Genomic DNA, 16,084 nt, shown 5'->3' with positions numbered 1-16,084 from the left:
ACCCAATGCATTCTTCTTACCTTCTGCCCCAGTCTGCACCCTGATATACTTGCTCATCCATATGCGCACCCACATGCATCATACACTTTCATGCATACCTAATGCGCCAGTCCGGACTCTGCTCCTCTCCAGGCACGGCCTCCCTGGAAACGCAGAAGCCTGCCAACTCCTGCACCACACATACAGGAACCAGGAAGCAAAGAGCACTTCCTAGTTCCTGCATGTGCGTGTAGATACGCTGTCATGACGCTGCCCCAAACTATTTGAATGCGTGAAGAGGCGTAGGAGCGCCCGCAAACGCATTCAGAGGTGCAGTTCCCCAGCCTTAATCCCCAACGGGCCGCACAACGCTGGGAAAGCAAGACTCCACCGACCTCGCATGGTCCAATGGACATAGGTGCTGGGGAACAAACTATGAAAAGAAACCCAAGTTTCCCTTTGACAATTTAAGCCCACCAAGCAGTGTTCCCCTGCTGCAGAAAGCTGTGTTTTTACACTGGGATAGGTTGGTTCCTCCATTATGGGCAAGGGTACTGGTGGGTCGTTGCCTGTTATGGACGAGCCACCTCTGCATTCTATTTAAAATAAGATTTCCATCTATCTCAAGGAGGCAAAGAAACGCTAGGATAGTATTTCTATACAGGCATGTATGACGTTGAATAAGAGTCACAGAAGTCACACTTAAAGTGACAATATTCTGAGCCTGTGTTTAGCTTAATTGATGCCAACATTTAGACATTTATAATATTCCATTACTTAATTAGCACTTTTGCCAAACCACTAAAACACTCATAAAAAATGATTACCCTTCAACCACAATTTATATGTTTAGGCGACATCAGAAGGATACATGGTTGAGTAGACCTTCCTAGGATTGAAACCTGTGACTTCTAAATCATACATAGATTTCAGCAGTGAGCACTTAACCCTCTTAGCTATCCTAACAACATTTTCTCCTTCATTTGTGCATACTTCATACTACAGCATTTGGTAATGAATTGGCCCTGTGAGATGCAATTCTTATTAATAGAACCATTATTACGGTGCTTAAAAGCCATAGGAATATGTCATGATCCACTAGTAAACGTCGATAATGGTAGTTTCATATATTTTTTTTATTTTTTTTTAAGTACTGGAAGGGACAGTAGAGGGTAGTGATCCTGATGTGTTTTTTTTTTTAACTGCAAAGTTCATTAAACAGCATACTTGTGTCGCAGTTCGGTAGCTCAGATAGTTAAAAGCAGTGCTCCGACACGTACCAGCCTGCACTTTCCAGGTTCATGTTTCAGTAGGGCTGAAACGGCCTTTCATCCTTTGGAAGTTGGTACAATCAGTACTGTTGCATACTGGTTCAAAAGGCAGGCAGACTTCATAGGGGACTACAGCATTTGCACTGGCATGGAAACTACATGCCGGCGCATGTGCTGGCGTTTTTGTATGGCGGAGAAGAAGGTAGTAGCAGAAATACAAGTTGCGTTCTGCCCCTTCTCTCCACCATACACATGATTGAAAATGCTGGGTAACGCTAATGGAAAGCCTTACTCAAGGCTTACACGCTTTCTATGAACGTTACACCCAGATGGAACATGGGCCCCTCTGTATTTAGTTCTTGTGATCAGTGCCCCCTTTTCCTTTGCTGTTATGTGCACAGCAGCACAGGCTGCTAAGATTGCTTTTCACATTATCCCCTCGCAGTGCCTCTGTGCTAAGCAAGCCCCCTTTATCTGATGCCGTCTCGGACACTTATTAGGAACTAAATGGATTCCTTGGCCTAGCTTTTCCCTAGTGCGATTTATACACGTCCAGCAAATACACACCCTAGTTATTATCTGTGACTGTTAGTGCTCCCATGCCATAAATCCAAAAGCATTTTTTTTAACTTAACTTAAAAATCCAGCTCCTTTCGAGGACGGCTGTCTGCCATTCGTGATTGATGGATGAAGCTGAGCCCGGCTACAGAGAATTTGAAGGGGCTGCGCACTGTCTGCAACAGGAAAGGCAGGCTCATCTTAGTTTTTCAACAATGTTGAACTACACTACTTAACGCACCTCTTGCTGCTGTCGGCTACCACACATACAGACCCAGCCTGTCGCCTATACACAGAGGATGAATTCATAAAAAAGGAAGCAGAAAACTATTTCAAACTGGAAGGCCTCGCCAGTGGAACATCTGCCCTTCAGGCCCTCAGCCCATTCCGCCTCTGTATGACATCGGGCCTCTCACGCCTAAAAGGTAACCATGCAGTGTTCCTTCACAAAAAAAACTGTCTTGTATGATTTCACATTCCAGGGCAATAACCCAGCTGCTGAGGGTTTCGGGATTTACAATAAAAGTAGATCTCCACTACAGTGCAACTCTCCTTCCCTCAGTATCTAGCCGACTACTTGTCACTTAAAAGCATGCACGTATCTGTTGCAAACCTGACCCTGTCCACCTCTCCCACTGAACACAAGACTGATGCATTTTTCCTGCAATACGTGTCCATTTCACCTTAATAAAAGGTTGCTTCCGATCTTCTCTCAAGGTGTCCCGAATTATTCTACGATTCAAAAACCGAACAATGACCTTAGCAACAGAGCTAACTGCTTCTGTGTCACCAACACACCCATCGTATGCAAGATCATGGAAAAAGCCACACTTCAACTGATGAAAAACACCAACAACCGCTCACTCCTCCATGACCACCAGTCTGGCTTCTGCTCCTTGAGAGGCACTCAAGATGCACTTTTATTCGTGAGGGAAGAACTTCTGAAGGCTGTTGATACCAACACTCCAGCCTCCTCATCCTCCTCGCTCTGTTGAGAGCATTCGACACAGTGAGCTATGCAACTCTTATTAATTGCTCAAAACACCTTTGGCATTGCTGGGGTATCCCTCAACTGTATGACCTCATTCATTCCTAACAGTCTAGGGTCTGTATTGTTCCTCTTCTCTCTGAGACCACAACTCTTAATGTTGCAGTGTTGCAAGGATCAAGTCTCTCACCTTGGCTTTTCAACTTGTATCAGAAACTACTTGCAACATATCTCCCTTCTCTACCACCTTTCAAACAAGGCTGATGACACTCAAATTGCCTTCAACCCTTCTTCGTGACTCCGTGTAGTAAGCTCCAGCTGTCTACTGAAGAAACCAAGACTGGATGATTAATACCCTACATTTCAATCCCTCTGTATCGGAAATCATCCTCTGTTGGCTTGTCAATCGCTACTGCTCTTCCTTTTGCCTGGCCCACCCACTTTCTATCTAGACATGGAAAATATCGTGGTGTACTTTTTGACCGTCTCCGGTCTGTCTCTCGGCAGATGCATAGAATCACACATCACACATCACATAATCCAGAGGCGCAAACTCCCTCCTCTTAACATGACCCAAAGAGTGCATGTCACTCCAGCCATGATCATGTCCCACTTGGAGTACTTCAAAAGCTGGTACTGGTCTCCTGCAACATTTCATCCATAAACTACAGGTGTTTAAAAAAAATAAGGCTGCGATTATGGTCCTTTGCCTGAGACCTTGAAACCACATGACCCTGGCTCTCATCACATTGCACTCGCTCCCAGCAACTGCTTGCATTGAATTCAGAAACCTTTGCATTTTTCAAAGGGGTATGGGCCTAGAGTAGATAATTTCAAAGGCCAAGAAACCTGCTCCCTTAAGGCGTCAGATGATCGCCTTCTGGCCTTATGATTGTTACTCTCTTCATAACAAAAGCCATGGAGAGAAAACCTGGAGCATAGTGGGTTTGCATGGCTTGCCCTCCATCCGGAACTAATATTGGAGGAGAGTCACCATTACTTCCAGAAAAAAACTGCAAACCTTTTTCTTTAAAATAAAAAAGTACTCAGCCCTGTTTTCTGATATACTTTGGGTGCCCATCGATATCAGGTGCCCCTTTCTATGCTCGCCCTCCATTCTTTCCCACCTTTTGCTTCGCCTACCCTTTTGCTTAAACCCTGCACTTACCCGAATACTAACTCTAACAATGTAGTATGTTTTTCACACGTGTACTGGCGTATATATTTGTAGGGGTTTTTACTCGTACCTCCCGTCCCCTTTCCTCCATCCTTGTAGGCATCCCCCGGAACATGGGGACGATACCAGAACCTTTGGCAGTGAAATATGAGCTACCCCATTGAAGTTAACATAGCATTCAGGAGTACCGCCCGGGCGTGGGAAAGTCCCTGAGGCCCTGTCTTCCAGCGCCTCACCTCAGTCCCTTCTTCCGCACGGACAGAGTCGGACCTGGCAGCTAGGCATACAAACTTTTACTACTTTCTGCATGCTCCCCATTCTTTTTAAAAATTCTTCAGCCCCCTCTCTCTGCTGCAGGAGGCTTCATGAGATGCACATCCTGTGATTGGTCATTCCCGCCGGACCCCCATGTGCTCTGCCTTAAATGCCTTCGGCACAACCACCACTGGGAAGCGTGCGTGGCTTGCAGCGCTCTTGGTCACCGAGCCTTGAAGAATCTGCTTTCCCGCTGGAGCGAGATCTTCCATTCTTCTCCTCCCGGTCATCTAAAGGATTTTGTTCCCAGGACCTTGCGTTAGGAAAAGCTAGGTCCTCTGTTCATCAAGGCCTCCAGCATGGGGACTCCTTCCCGGGTCCCCCAACATGAAGGGTGACCTTTGACTATGCATCTGGCAAACCCAAGACCATTAAGGGCTACCAGCTCTGAACCTGAGGGACCGAGGGGCTCTTCCAGGTGATCCGCTGAGGGGCGCTCCTTCTCATCTTCTGCACTGGAGTGCAAGGGGCTGTCTAGTTCTGCTTCCAGGAGCCAGCTTGAAGCACTATCGCAGACTACCACCAGCTCCATCGCTGAGGTCTTGCAGCCTACCGGAGCCACCTCCGAGATAGTCACACAGGGAGATTCGACTACCAGAGTCCTCTACGAGGTTGGTGTTTCTGCGTCGGGGTCGGGGAGCAAAGAGCTTCGTCCATGTCAGAACCAGCACAAGGTGCAAGTCCTATGCGCACTCCCTCCCATGGAAAGCATGCAGCAGAGCCTGCGAGGCTGACAGCCATCTTGGATTCTGACTCTGGGCCTACACCAGCCCCTTCTCCTTCAGACTGGATCACTCAAGAGGGTTCTAGTCCTCTTCCTTTGGGAAAGTTGTCAGACCCGACAGCACAGGGTTACTTTTATCCCCTCAGCCTTTTGGTTACCTGCCCCAGGCTCCTCAACGCTTTGATCAGGAACAGAAGGCCCAGCGCGACGGAGGGTTGTGCCCCCTGTGATCCACGGCCTGCAAGGATCGCTTGTTTGAGCCCTTCCTTTTCATGCACTCCCCCCAGATATCGGGGCTCTTCAAGGCCCTCATCAAGTAGGTGGTTCTGCAGGTCGTACCTCCTAGGGCTCCTCATCTGGGTCCTTCTAAGGTCCCCCTTGGAATCCCATTACTGCAGCCCATTCTGCCTCTGGTCCATGACCTGGCGGTGCTTCCGAGCACCCCGCCTCCAGTACCACCAATGACTCCCCCCATCGCCCCCCCCCTTCTCTGCAGTCGCATGTCGATATCCAGCTGCCTTCGGGATCAGACCGGGGAGACCCCTCAGACTGCTCTTCTGCTGGACCCGGACTCCCCTCTGGCAAAAAAAGGGGGGTGATGATGATGCACAGGAGGAAGAGCCTTCGGCATTGGTGAAGGCCTTTCATGACAGCCTTCAGGGCCTTTCAGAGTTTTTGGGGGTCCCCCAGCCAGAGCAGGCCCCCAGGAATCGGGGGTGTTGGCGGAAGTCCTGGCCTGCTGCGCCACAAGCCGCTCGGGCATTCCTCTTCAGAAAGATGTCCCTTCAGTGGCTAGAAAGGTCTGGGAGAAGGCCACGGGCCAATGCCAAGATGAACAAGAAATTAGACTTCCGTTTTAGGCTATTGGATGGGGAAACAGTCCTCCTAGCCTTGCACCCGCAACCACGCTCTTCAGTCGTGGCAGCGTCCTCCTTGTATTCCAAGCCATCCTCGTCGTCAACAGCAGGTACTGCCTGCAGCTGTCTCACCAAGGATGACTAGGCCCTCAAGTCTTTCAGCAGGAGATGCCATCTCATGCCATGCTGCATCTGCGACAGGCTAACGCTGACACGCTCCTAGCTGCGGCAAACCAAAAGCTGTGGTAAGAGATCAGGGATTTCTTCCCTGAGCTCCCTCTGGAGAGCCAGGCCTCCTTCAAAGCCGGTTTGGCAGAGGCCTGCGCAGTTGCGCAGGACCTCATGGATTACTCTGTATCTTACAATGACGCAGCCAACAGAGGCCTCTGTCTGGTGGGTCGAGATGAGGCGGATGGTGTGGATTCACGAGCTGACAAAAAAGACAACCTCAACTCCGACTGCAAAGTCCTTGGCCATCCTGACCAAACCGGCACAAATGTCCTTCCCTAATGGCATTCTACATTCTCTCACTGCGGCACGCCCACCACAAGGTGAGAAGAGTCCAGCTCCACCTGGCGGCCAACTGGGACCAGGAAACAGGGTTGCAATCGGAATGTCTCCCTATGCCTCGTCCCTCCTTCCAGATCTTCATTGGTTGTTTTTGGACTGCAATTTGGCAGTGGGAGCCCTGTTCATTCAGCCGAAACGCACTCCGATAGTGACAACGGATTCCTCCCTCTCAGGTTGTGGGGGGCTACTCTGGTTGGCTATTCAATTCATGGCGCATGGCCTAGGATGGAGGCCCTCCTGCATATCAATCTGCTAAAACCCAGGGCGGTGGGCCTGGCTCTCAGAGCTTTTCTGCGATCATCAGGGACAATGTGGTTCTGGTCTGGACTGACAATTCCACAACAAAGTTCTACTTGAACAAGCAGGGCGGCACCTACATAGGGGATGTGGATCTCTGTGGCCATCTCTTGGGGGACAACAATGCAGAAGCAGACCAACTCATCCGCCTGGGGTTCAGCACCTACGAATGGGAGTTATACCAACTGTTTTTGCCCCTATTCCAGCGGTGAGAGGTTGGGAGTGTTTCCAGGTCTGTACTTATTTGCATCTTCTTTGAATTCTAAGCGCCTCTTCGCTTAATGGGCAGGGTCAGGGGTCTCTGAGGGACACGTTCCAACTCTGCTGGCACGGCTGCAGGTGCTGTGCGTTTCCTCCTCCGTTTCTCCAGCAGACCCTCTGCAAATTTCGAGCATCTGTGGGGCTGCAGCTGCATCTTGATTGCCCCCACTGGCCGTAAAGAGCTTGGTTCTTGGACCTGCTGCAGTTGCGCTCCCAGGGTCCTGGCAATTTCCCGATGCCCAGCAGGGGCTTTCTGATGCAGCAGGGCTTGGCTGCGGATCATCCAGATCTGGCCAGGCTGGCCCTCTTGGCATGGCTCCTGATCAGCTGAGACTGCACCATTCTCAGTTTTCAGACGTGAACTGGGAAATCATCCGGAAGGCTAGGTGGCCCTCCACGTTTTCTCAGTACCAGAGTAAGCAGACCAGGTTCTGCCACTGGGCTCCCGACAAGGGGTTGGACCCCCACCTGCTCTCTGGACAATGTGATGCCTTTTTCTGCACATCTGGCATCCAGGTCGATACCTGTCACACCTATTTGGCAGCCCTTGGGGTCTACAAGAATTCCCCAGAGCATATTTCTTCAGCGGCCAACACAGTGGTTAAGGCTCACCTTAAGGGGTTGTCCAGCTATTTTATCTCAAGTTCATAAGCTGCACCCGGTCTGGGACCTCAACAGGGATATAGCAGCTTTACAACGTAAACCCTTTGAACCGATTACCTCGGCGGACGACATGCTGGTGACGCTCAAGTTGGTGCTGTTGGTCGTGCTCACTTCTGCACGCAGTCAGTGAGCTGCAGGCTGTCGTCGTGCAAGCCCTCCAACTTCCACAAGGACAAGGTCAACTTGCGCACGCATCCACACTTCTTGCCCAAGGTGGTCTCTCCATTCCATTTGAACCAGGAAATCTGTCTGCCGTTGTGCTTTCTGCCGTCTGAGGCTGAATGGGTGTTGCATTCCTTAGATCTGAGGCGAGTACTTAAGTTCCATCTCTTGTGGACAAGGTCTTTCTGGAAGTCTGAGGCATTGTTAATCACCTTCAGGGGCTCGGACCCAAGCTTCCAAGGCTTCTATTTCCCGTTGGATGGGCCAGGCCCTTTTAGAGCCTTACATGGTCATGGCTAAGGCTGTTCCCGCAGGGATTCATGACCACGCGGTCAGCGGGACCAAGGCTATGGCTGTCATCTTTCAGAGGCACGCTTCCTGGGAAGTCATTTGCAGCGGCCACGTGGGGCACTCCGTCCGCGTTCTGTAAGCACTATTCCCTGCATACTAGCTTCAGGTGCGATGCAGAGTCTGGTCAGGTGGTCTTTGAATAAACTGTTGCTTCTTCTTAAGCATGAGGCAGGTTGTCACAGCGCCAACCAATTGTCTTTTTCCGTGGAATCGCCCACAAGGATAGAGGAAAGGGGGCGTGATATATAAGTGATTAAAGTTACTCACTGTAATGACTGGATTACTCCTAGTCCTTAGTCCACTTCGTTCCCTACGTCCCACCCACCTTCCCCTGCTTGTGTGCCAGGTACTAAAATGATCAGCACAACCAGATATTAAAGCGTCCGATATGTAAAAAGGGGACTGAGGTGAGGCGCCAGACGGCAGGGTCTCTGGGGCGTTGCTGCGCCCGGGGTAGCACCCCGGCGCAATGCTAAATTTAAAGGGGTAGCTCATTTTTTTTTGCTGCCAAAGGTTCCGGTACACTGTGAGTTATTTTAATGTCTTTTTTATTTTTTGTTGGGTAAATTAATTTGTTTTCCTTCTCCAACCCTGTTGACAGTTACCACTGTGTTTCTAAAACCAATGCAAATGTTGTGACGCCTTGTAACTTTATGTTCTGTTATTTGAAGTAGATTTGTATTTGCACGCTAAGTAAAAGTCTGCTAAAAATTGTTTTGCAATATTGGGATGCCGCCATGTCTGAACTGGCATTTCCCAAACTTGGTATTCTGGTCTTTCCAGCATTTGTCAATGTTTAAACTGTTCATCATCGGTGGCATGTTTTGCGAACTGTAACAAATGCAGCAGAAACACTAAAAAGGAGAGGACCAGAAGCATGGTTACCTTGGAATGTAAATAACATCTTATATTAAAGGAAATGTACAAAATACACGTGGCTGGCAGATATATGTAAAAGATAAATCTTAAAACTAGAGGCCCACAAGAGACCATAGGCCGGAACCGAAGGGGTGTGAGAAACGGTAAACTAATTTGAAAAGGCTTCAAGCAGACAGACCAGTGGTGCCCAGCAGGGAAACCGGGTGAAGGGAAACCTGGTGAAAGGGATTCATGGTCTGTTTTTCAGAGCAAGCACAAATATTTTTGGTGGATGTGCCTTGCGAGCCTTGCCTGCTTACAAATTGTACATCTGCAACTAGCAATACAAATGTGCTATCATTGAGTATGTTCCATGTAAAGTTTGTATAGCAAAGATGAAATCTTAACTAACAGTATTGTATTTTCTAGCACTTGTCAAGACACTGATGTCAGGAGGAGAACTGTTGGGTCAAATAGCAATGCTTCACCCCAAAGAAACGAGCTTTTGACGTCTGAAAATTTGGAAGAGGACGAAGAAAGCCTACGGTCAAATTGGAAGCCTTTTATAGCTAATATCTGCTTATTCACGGTTTTCACCGCTGGAGCCTACCTCTGCTACAGGGTTTGTTTTCATTAGTGGACATGTCAGAGATTTGAGTGTACAGTGGATCTTGCAATTTCACCAGTTTGTAATAAAGTGCTTTGATGGCTGACCAGGAAGGTGGAAAAGCATTGAAGACTGAGCAGTGACTCGGGGGAAGCAGACCCAAGGTTGAACAGCTGGAACTTTAATAGGATTAAAAAGAGAAATGAATGCACTAGGGTTTAAATTGGCCCTGTGTTCCCAAGAACGTACTATTATCTCAGGGCCTTAAAATATTCAGGAGTAAGCAGAGAAAATGCCAAATAACTTGTTTTTTTAAATGCTAATTACAGCACATTGTTGTTTTTAACCTTTTCAAACAAAAGAAGCTTGTTCATTTGTGTTACATTTCAGAAAATAATTTGGGCTCAGAAGTAAATTGGTGCTTTCCAGGTTTTGTAACCAAATATAATTTTATGATTTATTCAGCCCCCCAGTCTGCCTACGGACTTAATTTCCATGCCACAGATCACATAAAAATGTCTTCTGAAGGTACAGGACATGACTGAAGAGGAGAAGACGTGAGAGGGGCCATTTTTATTTCATGTTTTTCATAGACTCAACGTCTGAGCTGTAGGCAGTACCTGTGGTGGTCATGTTTAATTCTGCCCAAGAGAGAACACTTTTTTTGTTTGGCGAATGTCTTTTCCTGAACATCTATAACCTGTGGGAGCAGGTGTCTGAATGTACTCTTTACAGCCCAAGAATTATTTTCAGGATGTCTGTAGATGATTTTCTTACACTATACTTGCACATTCACCTGCATACATTGTACTGTCTGATGATAATCATGGGTGCAGGAAAAAATATGGAACAAATATCTATCCACCAGCATTTTACATGTTTTGTTTAATGTTCTCAAAACTAACACAGGATGGCAGTGGTTGGATTTATTTTTGGGGGTGAGGGGCTGCTTGGAGTATTGTCAATGTCTATACAATTCTGTGTGTATATGTATGGTATGTGTGTGTATTTATATCCTGGTGAGTTTCGGCTTTCACTCTTACTGCTAAATGTGGGCACTTAAAGTTGAAGCCTCGTGTGTGTGTAATAACACCCATGCCTTTAGTTGACCGTTGTGAATGATTGACCTATTCCACTAATCACCTTATTAACGCATTACAAACATTGATACTGCTATTTCTCTATGCTACATGCCACCGTCCTCTGCACACAAATCCCTCCCTTCTCTGTAATGGTCTCGCCTCTTCTCTAGTGATGCAACCAATGCTTGAACCCTGGAGCTTCCCGTAACATCGCAGAAAATGTTGAAAGGTGGCTATAGTCTTGTGACTTAACTCCCGCTGTTCTCTCCTTATTTTGATTTTAGTTTTGTGCTTCCGTCACTCTAAAGAGGTTAGAGCTCATTGGAGCACTGGAACAAACTGGCCGTTGCAAATCCGTAGTTCATCCCTATATTGAGGAGGAGTGGAGGACCAAGCACCATCCACAGAAATATCCGCTTTTCCCATTTTTTTTTCAGTGTACATTGAAGAGCACTGCTGTATTATGTCACCTTCTTCTGTACATACAACAGGTAGCAATGAAAAGGGTGGGGCACGTAGACATGTTACTTACATTATGTGTTTTGGGTACCAACAGATTCATAGAGACCAATGAATACATAGAATATTGCTCATCAAAACTGAAACTGGACACTCACTTGAGACGTTGCAGAACCGCTAATCAGATCATCCTACTCACAATATTCTAATGCAATATATTTTTCACATTAAAAAAACGTGGTATGAAACGTCAATTAATATTATTTCCTCAATTGTGGGCAGCAAATTTGTCAATACAATAGGTAAAAGAATAGCAATCGAGTCATGAATTGAGCAAATTAAACTTACCACCCCAAATCATCTTGAGTGAGACACTACATTTAGAACCATTTCTCTTGCCATTACATCTTTGCAGTACTATCAGCTGTAGTAAAAAAGGGATATATAGCACATAGATGAGACGCAAACTTGCACCAGCACTGAATATTTACATATAACAATTACCAGGCTGCTTGTTTCTGCTTTTGTAAACTCTTTTGTGTACTCTGCTTTCTTCCGGATTCTAGGAGTTTTGGAATTGGTGTCTGTTTCTACTGTGGCTACTAAGTCCTTGGAGACAATCGACGAGTCCTTCATTTTTCATTGAACAACCAAATGTGGCTTAATCACTTAACCTTTGAAGAAAAAAGTGGAGATACTAGTAACTAATGGATCAAAATTATGAACGATCGCAAAATATAAAAGCCACCCTGTGGTGTACTCATTTGTTCAGCTCTGACGCATTTCGTTTGTCTTGCTTAAGTTCAGTAGATGCATATTTAAAGACCTAGTTGCAAGAGGTCTCACAATTTAATTTCTTTTATTAGTTCTTTAAACAGTGCCTGGCAGATTTGTTTCCATTTTTAATACTAAATAATTGAATACACCATTGTATAGGATTGAGGAAATAAATGTTATACTGCCTTTTGCAAACATTTTTTCTTGTTGGCATATAAAGGCTATTTTATTTCAATATTGGAAATGTGTGTTCATATGAAACACGTGCTTGTGTAGTGTCTCCAAGGGAATTTTCCTTGCGTGCAGTGATGGTGATCCCGTTGTTGGCCGTATTCCAATTGCACATAAATAGAATAATACAGCATGGGAAGACAGGTGCAGTGGCTTTAAACCAGAATGTTAATCTAAAATGCTGTTGAAATCTTGAATAATTTATCTAATAATTTTGAGTCTTGACCTACAAGCTTGAAATTGAATCATGCGAATTCATGTGTCATCGGCGGGCGACATGCAATTTTGTTGGCATTTTTGTTTATATATTTATATGTGCCATTTTGCACATTGTATGGTATCTCTGCTAAAATGCATTTGTCTGACAGTGTCATATAAATCTGCCCCTAGACTGGAAATGTGTTCATACTGCTCGTGGGGTGGTCCCTCATCGCAGAAAGCCCACTAAGGTGAATTGTGGAGTCAGTCCCCCTCTTTATGTGGAGGTGGGATATGCTTCTGGGAGTCGGGTCTGAGGGATCCATGTAGACACGTTACATCAAAATGTCTGGACATGGTTAGTCTAAAAAGTAGGGTTTATTTAGGCATGCAGAGTTTTAGAGATGCCTAATGAACCAGTGTTTTTAATTGGGAGATAAAGTGGAACAAGCCAACGGAGCAAGTGTAGAGAATGGATAGTCCTAGTACAAGTAAAGGTGTCAGAAGGCAGAATATGGCACATAAGGACCAATAATTCCTCATAGCGGTTGTTTGAATGCATTGTACACAAATGCCTGAATCGGTTTAACACCTGTGGCAGTGAAACGTCAGCTGCAAACAGTGTTCATAGGCAGAATCACTTTAGAATATAGTTTGACATAGGCCATGTTCATTGTGTTGTGCTGTATTAAAAGAAACTATATAACACAATTAAGCCTGCCTCTTTGTCTACAGTACGTGCCCTCCAATTTGATATTCACACTGCTTGACTGAAGTGCCTGAGAATCTGCATGGTTTCTAAATTTCTACTCTCAAATTCACGTTTTCTAAAAAAAAAAAAAAAAATCGCTCACTCATTGTAGTACTTGCAATAGGATCTCTACTCCTATTGCAGAACCTGTTCCAAAACATTATTTTGGCTGTTTTAATCTTGACTGTTCTAGATGTTTTTAACACGCTCCCCTTTAGAATGTGTTCCGCATTTGAGCAGCATAGTAAATAATGTATGTTACAGGTTTCTCAAGAGCGATTTAATGATACATGCATTTCCTCTTTTAATGATTATACGAAGCCTATCATGACCACATTCAAAATAAATACCCAAACAAATGTTTGAAGAAAATGTTTTTTTTGTGGTCCGACATGCAACCCGAAGGAATTCACTCCTGGTTGTACACTTTCCAGATGCCAGGTAGCACTCTTAAAAAATACATTGTGAAACTACTAGTGGGGTGCTCTTGCTAGCTTTTTGGTTGATATTTAAATTTGGCTTGGTTTAGGTTACAGGCAGATGGATTTCTTTATTTTTTGTGACAGTAGCTCCAGTTTAGTTTTCTTGTGTTGTGAATTGGTTGAGCCTTGCCTCAAAGAACCCATTTCCTTTACTGTAAACGCATGGAGATTGTAGTGTTTTGAAAGATGTAGCAGCGAGCAGAGACGTTTTCAGTAATCAGTCTGAGTAATTGCTTTCATCGCTGCTAAACACGTATATACCAACTGAAAATATTCAGGGCATTGTAGCTCACTCAACATGGAGACAATTGGGCATGATTGATTGCTCGGTAGTCTTCTACATTTAAACAGTGCAACTAGACCAAGTGGTGCCGTGGTAGCGCTCCTACTCATACCTGTGCTTAGCCTCAAAGAGCTTACATATCACTTTACTTGTGTGACAAATGCTATCATTAAAATTCCCCATTCTGTTAATCCTCATATAATCATTGAGATCACACACTGTTACCATGTTCAAACTGGCTTTGTGTTGCTGCCAAGTATGATATCGAGTGAGAATGATTATCCATTTGTAAGCCTCATTCTTTCCGTACTAAGCTGAGAAATAAATGTGATATTGCACTGAGATATGCTTTTTGTATTTAATATTATGTTTTTTTCACTGCTTACTTGGAGTACTAGCTTTAAGCATACTGAGGGCACATTTGAAACTGTCGCAACAAGTAAAAGAATGTGGTGGTCCGATTTTATTACAGTACTATCCTAGGTGTATCATTTATGTAATCAATGCATTTGTATTTATTTTTTTGATATCGTATTTTGCTGAGCCCGTTTCCTCCATGCGGTCTACTCTGCAGAACACCACCCTATGGACATTCCTTGTGGATGCAGACCAAGTATAATGGCAATAATGGGGATAGACCATTATTCTGCAATGGACAACAATAATTTCACACCCATTGTATACAAGAGGACATCTACACTATTTGGAAATTCATTTCCTTTGATTTATTTTTGTTGTTGTAATAAGTCCCATATCTGGGGTTGTTTCGAAATATCTTTGGTTAAGGAAACTTTTTTTCTTGGAGTGTGATTTGCAAGTATGCAAATTACTTATCTATTGTTCAGTGATGGTACGTGTTTGTTCGTTTAGGAAGTTGAATTGTCCTCCCGAGGCTAAAAGTGCTTATAATATGGATTTTCTTTCACTTCACTTAAATTAAATCAGAATGACAAAACCTGTTGTGAAAGATTTGCCATGGCAGTTCTACTTCATGGCAAACATGTATTTCCTGTAATATAATTATATTTGCAGACCGTCTCTCATATTTATTCCTTATCGTCATTAAATTTGTTTGAAATGAAGACAATTTAGAAGGCAATATGATGGTTCATTATTTTGTTTTAATGTGTAGCTGTCTAATTATGAGATGCAAGTAACCTGAGCATAACCTCATTGAGATGGAGAATTGTGGCACAGTTCTGTGTGCATTTTTTTTTATAGGTGCAAAATAAGGTTGGTTGATCTAGAATGTCATTCTTCGAAGAATTTTAAAATGACCAACATTGGCCATAATCATATCTGTTATTTAAAATGCTACAAAACTGAAATACTTTAAAAACTAGACTACAATTGAATAAGTACATTACTTAACAGTTTGCAAGATCCAGAATGGTATCGAGTAGTCGCTCAAATGTTATACTGTCCAAAATCAATCAAATACTGCTTCTTTCCTAGACCTAGAAGAATGTTTAAAGGAGCTCTGTCTCTGTGTGTTTTGCGAGTCATTGTCTAGTTGCTTTCCAGGTAGAAAACCAAGGATTGGAAAGTGCACTGTGGCAATCTCTGCCCTCGCCGTTGACTGGATTAGGTATATATGCCTCTTGAGCCCAATCCACCATCTTCATTGAATTGTAGATTGCTACCTTGCCATTGGTGCAATATTCTTTGCACTCGTCCATATCTGCTTCAATATGTTCCCTCCTTTGTTAGTCCTTATGCAGATACATTTGTACTCTTTGAAGTCAATTTTACTTTTTCAGTTGATTCAAAATGTACTTGCTCACCTTTAGGTGGCTAAGAAACGATGGGAATCCAGATCTCCTTCCATTCTGTGAAATACATTTGCTGCATTCTGTGAATTGATCATAGTTTTCTGTGATTCTCTTATGCACATTAAAGTTGCAGATAGCTGTGTAACGTTGAGTGCTTGAATCCTCTTTTGCTGCTGTACTAACAATGAGTTCAGAGTCCCGGGAAGATGACGGGGATCTGTCCGGGGAACACCTTCTGGCTGAGTATACGTTCACTTCGTTCATTTCATGTAACAGCATGTTTGACTCTCTGGAGCTTTAACGTTGGATACGAGAGCCATTGTGAATTCACCATGTTTAAGAAAGCTGGTGAAGGAGAACATGGGAACTGTTTCTACTAGAATATGGAGGTAGTCTTCGATGTAATGGTGT

The 16,084-nt window shown here is 44.6% G+C and overlaps 1 protein-coding gene across 2 annotated transcripts in view; it reads left to right on the top strand.

Annotated features, from left to right (window-relative positions):
- Positions 1–13,096, top strand: part of PTPN1 (protein tyrosine phosphatase non-receptor type 1) — an 894,220-nt gene extending 881,124 nt beyond the window's left edge. For both annotated transcript variants that reach the window (XM_069651172.1, XM_069651173.1), the window contains one exon: positions 9,461–13,096. In XM_069651172.1, the coding sequence (XP_069507273.1) occupies positions 9,461–9,668 (208 nt within the window). In that variant the 3' untranslated portion in view covers positions 9,669–13,096. The remainder of the gene's footprint in view (positions 1–9,460) is intronic.
- Positions 13,097–16,084: the final 2,988 nt, after the last annotated feature.

This window comes from Ambystoma mexicanum, chromosome 3p, assembly GCF_040938575.1.
Source record: "Ambystoma mexicanum isolate Mex_15411 chromosome 3p, UKY_AmexF1_1, whole genome shotgun sequence".
Lineage (NCBI taxonomy): Eukaryota > Metazoa > Chordata > Amphibia > Caudata > Ambystomatidae > Ambystoma > Ambystoma mexicanum.
This window is presented reverse-complemented; position numbering and strand designations above follow the sequence as displayed.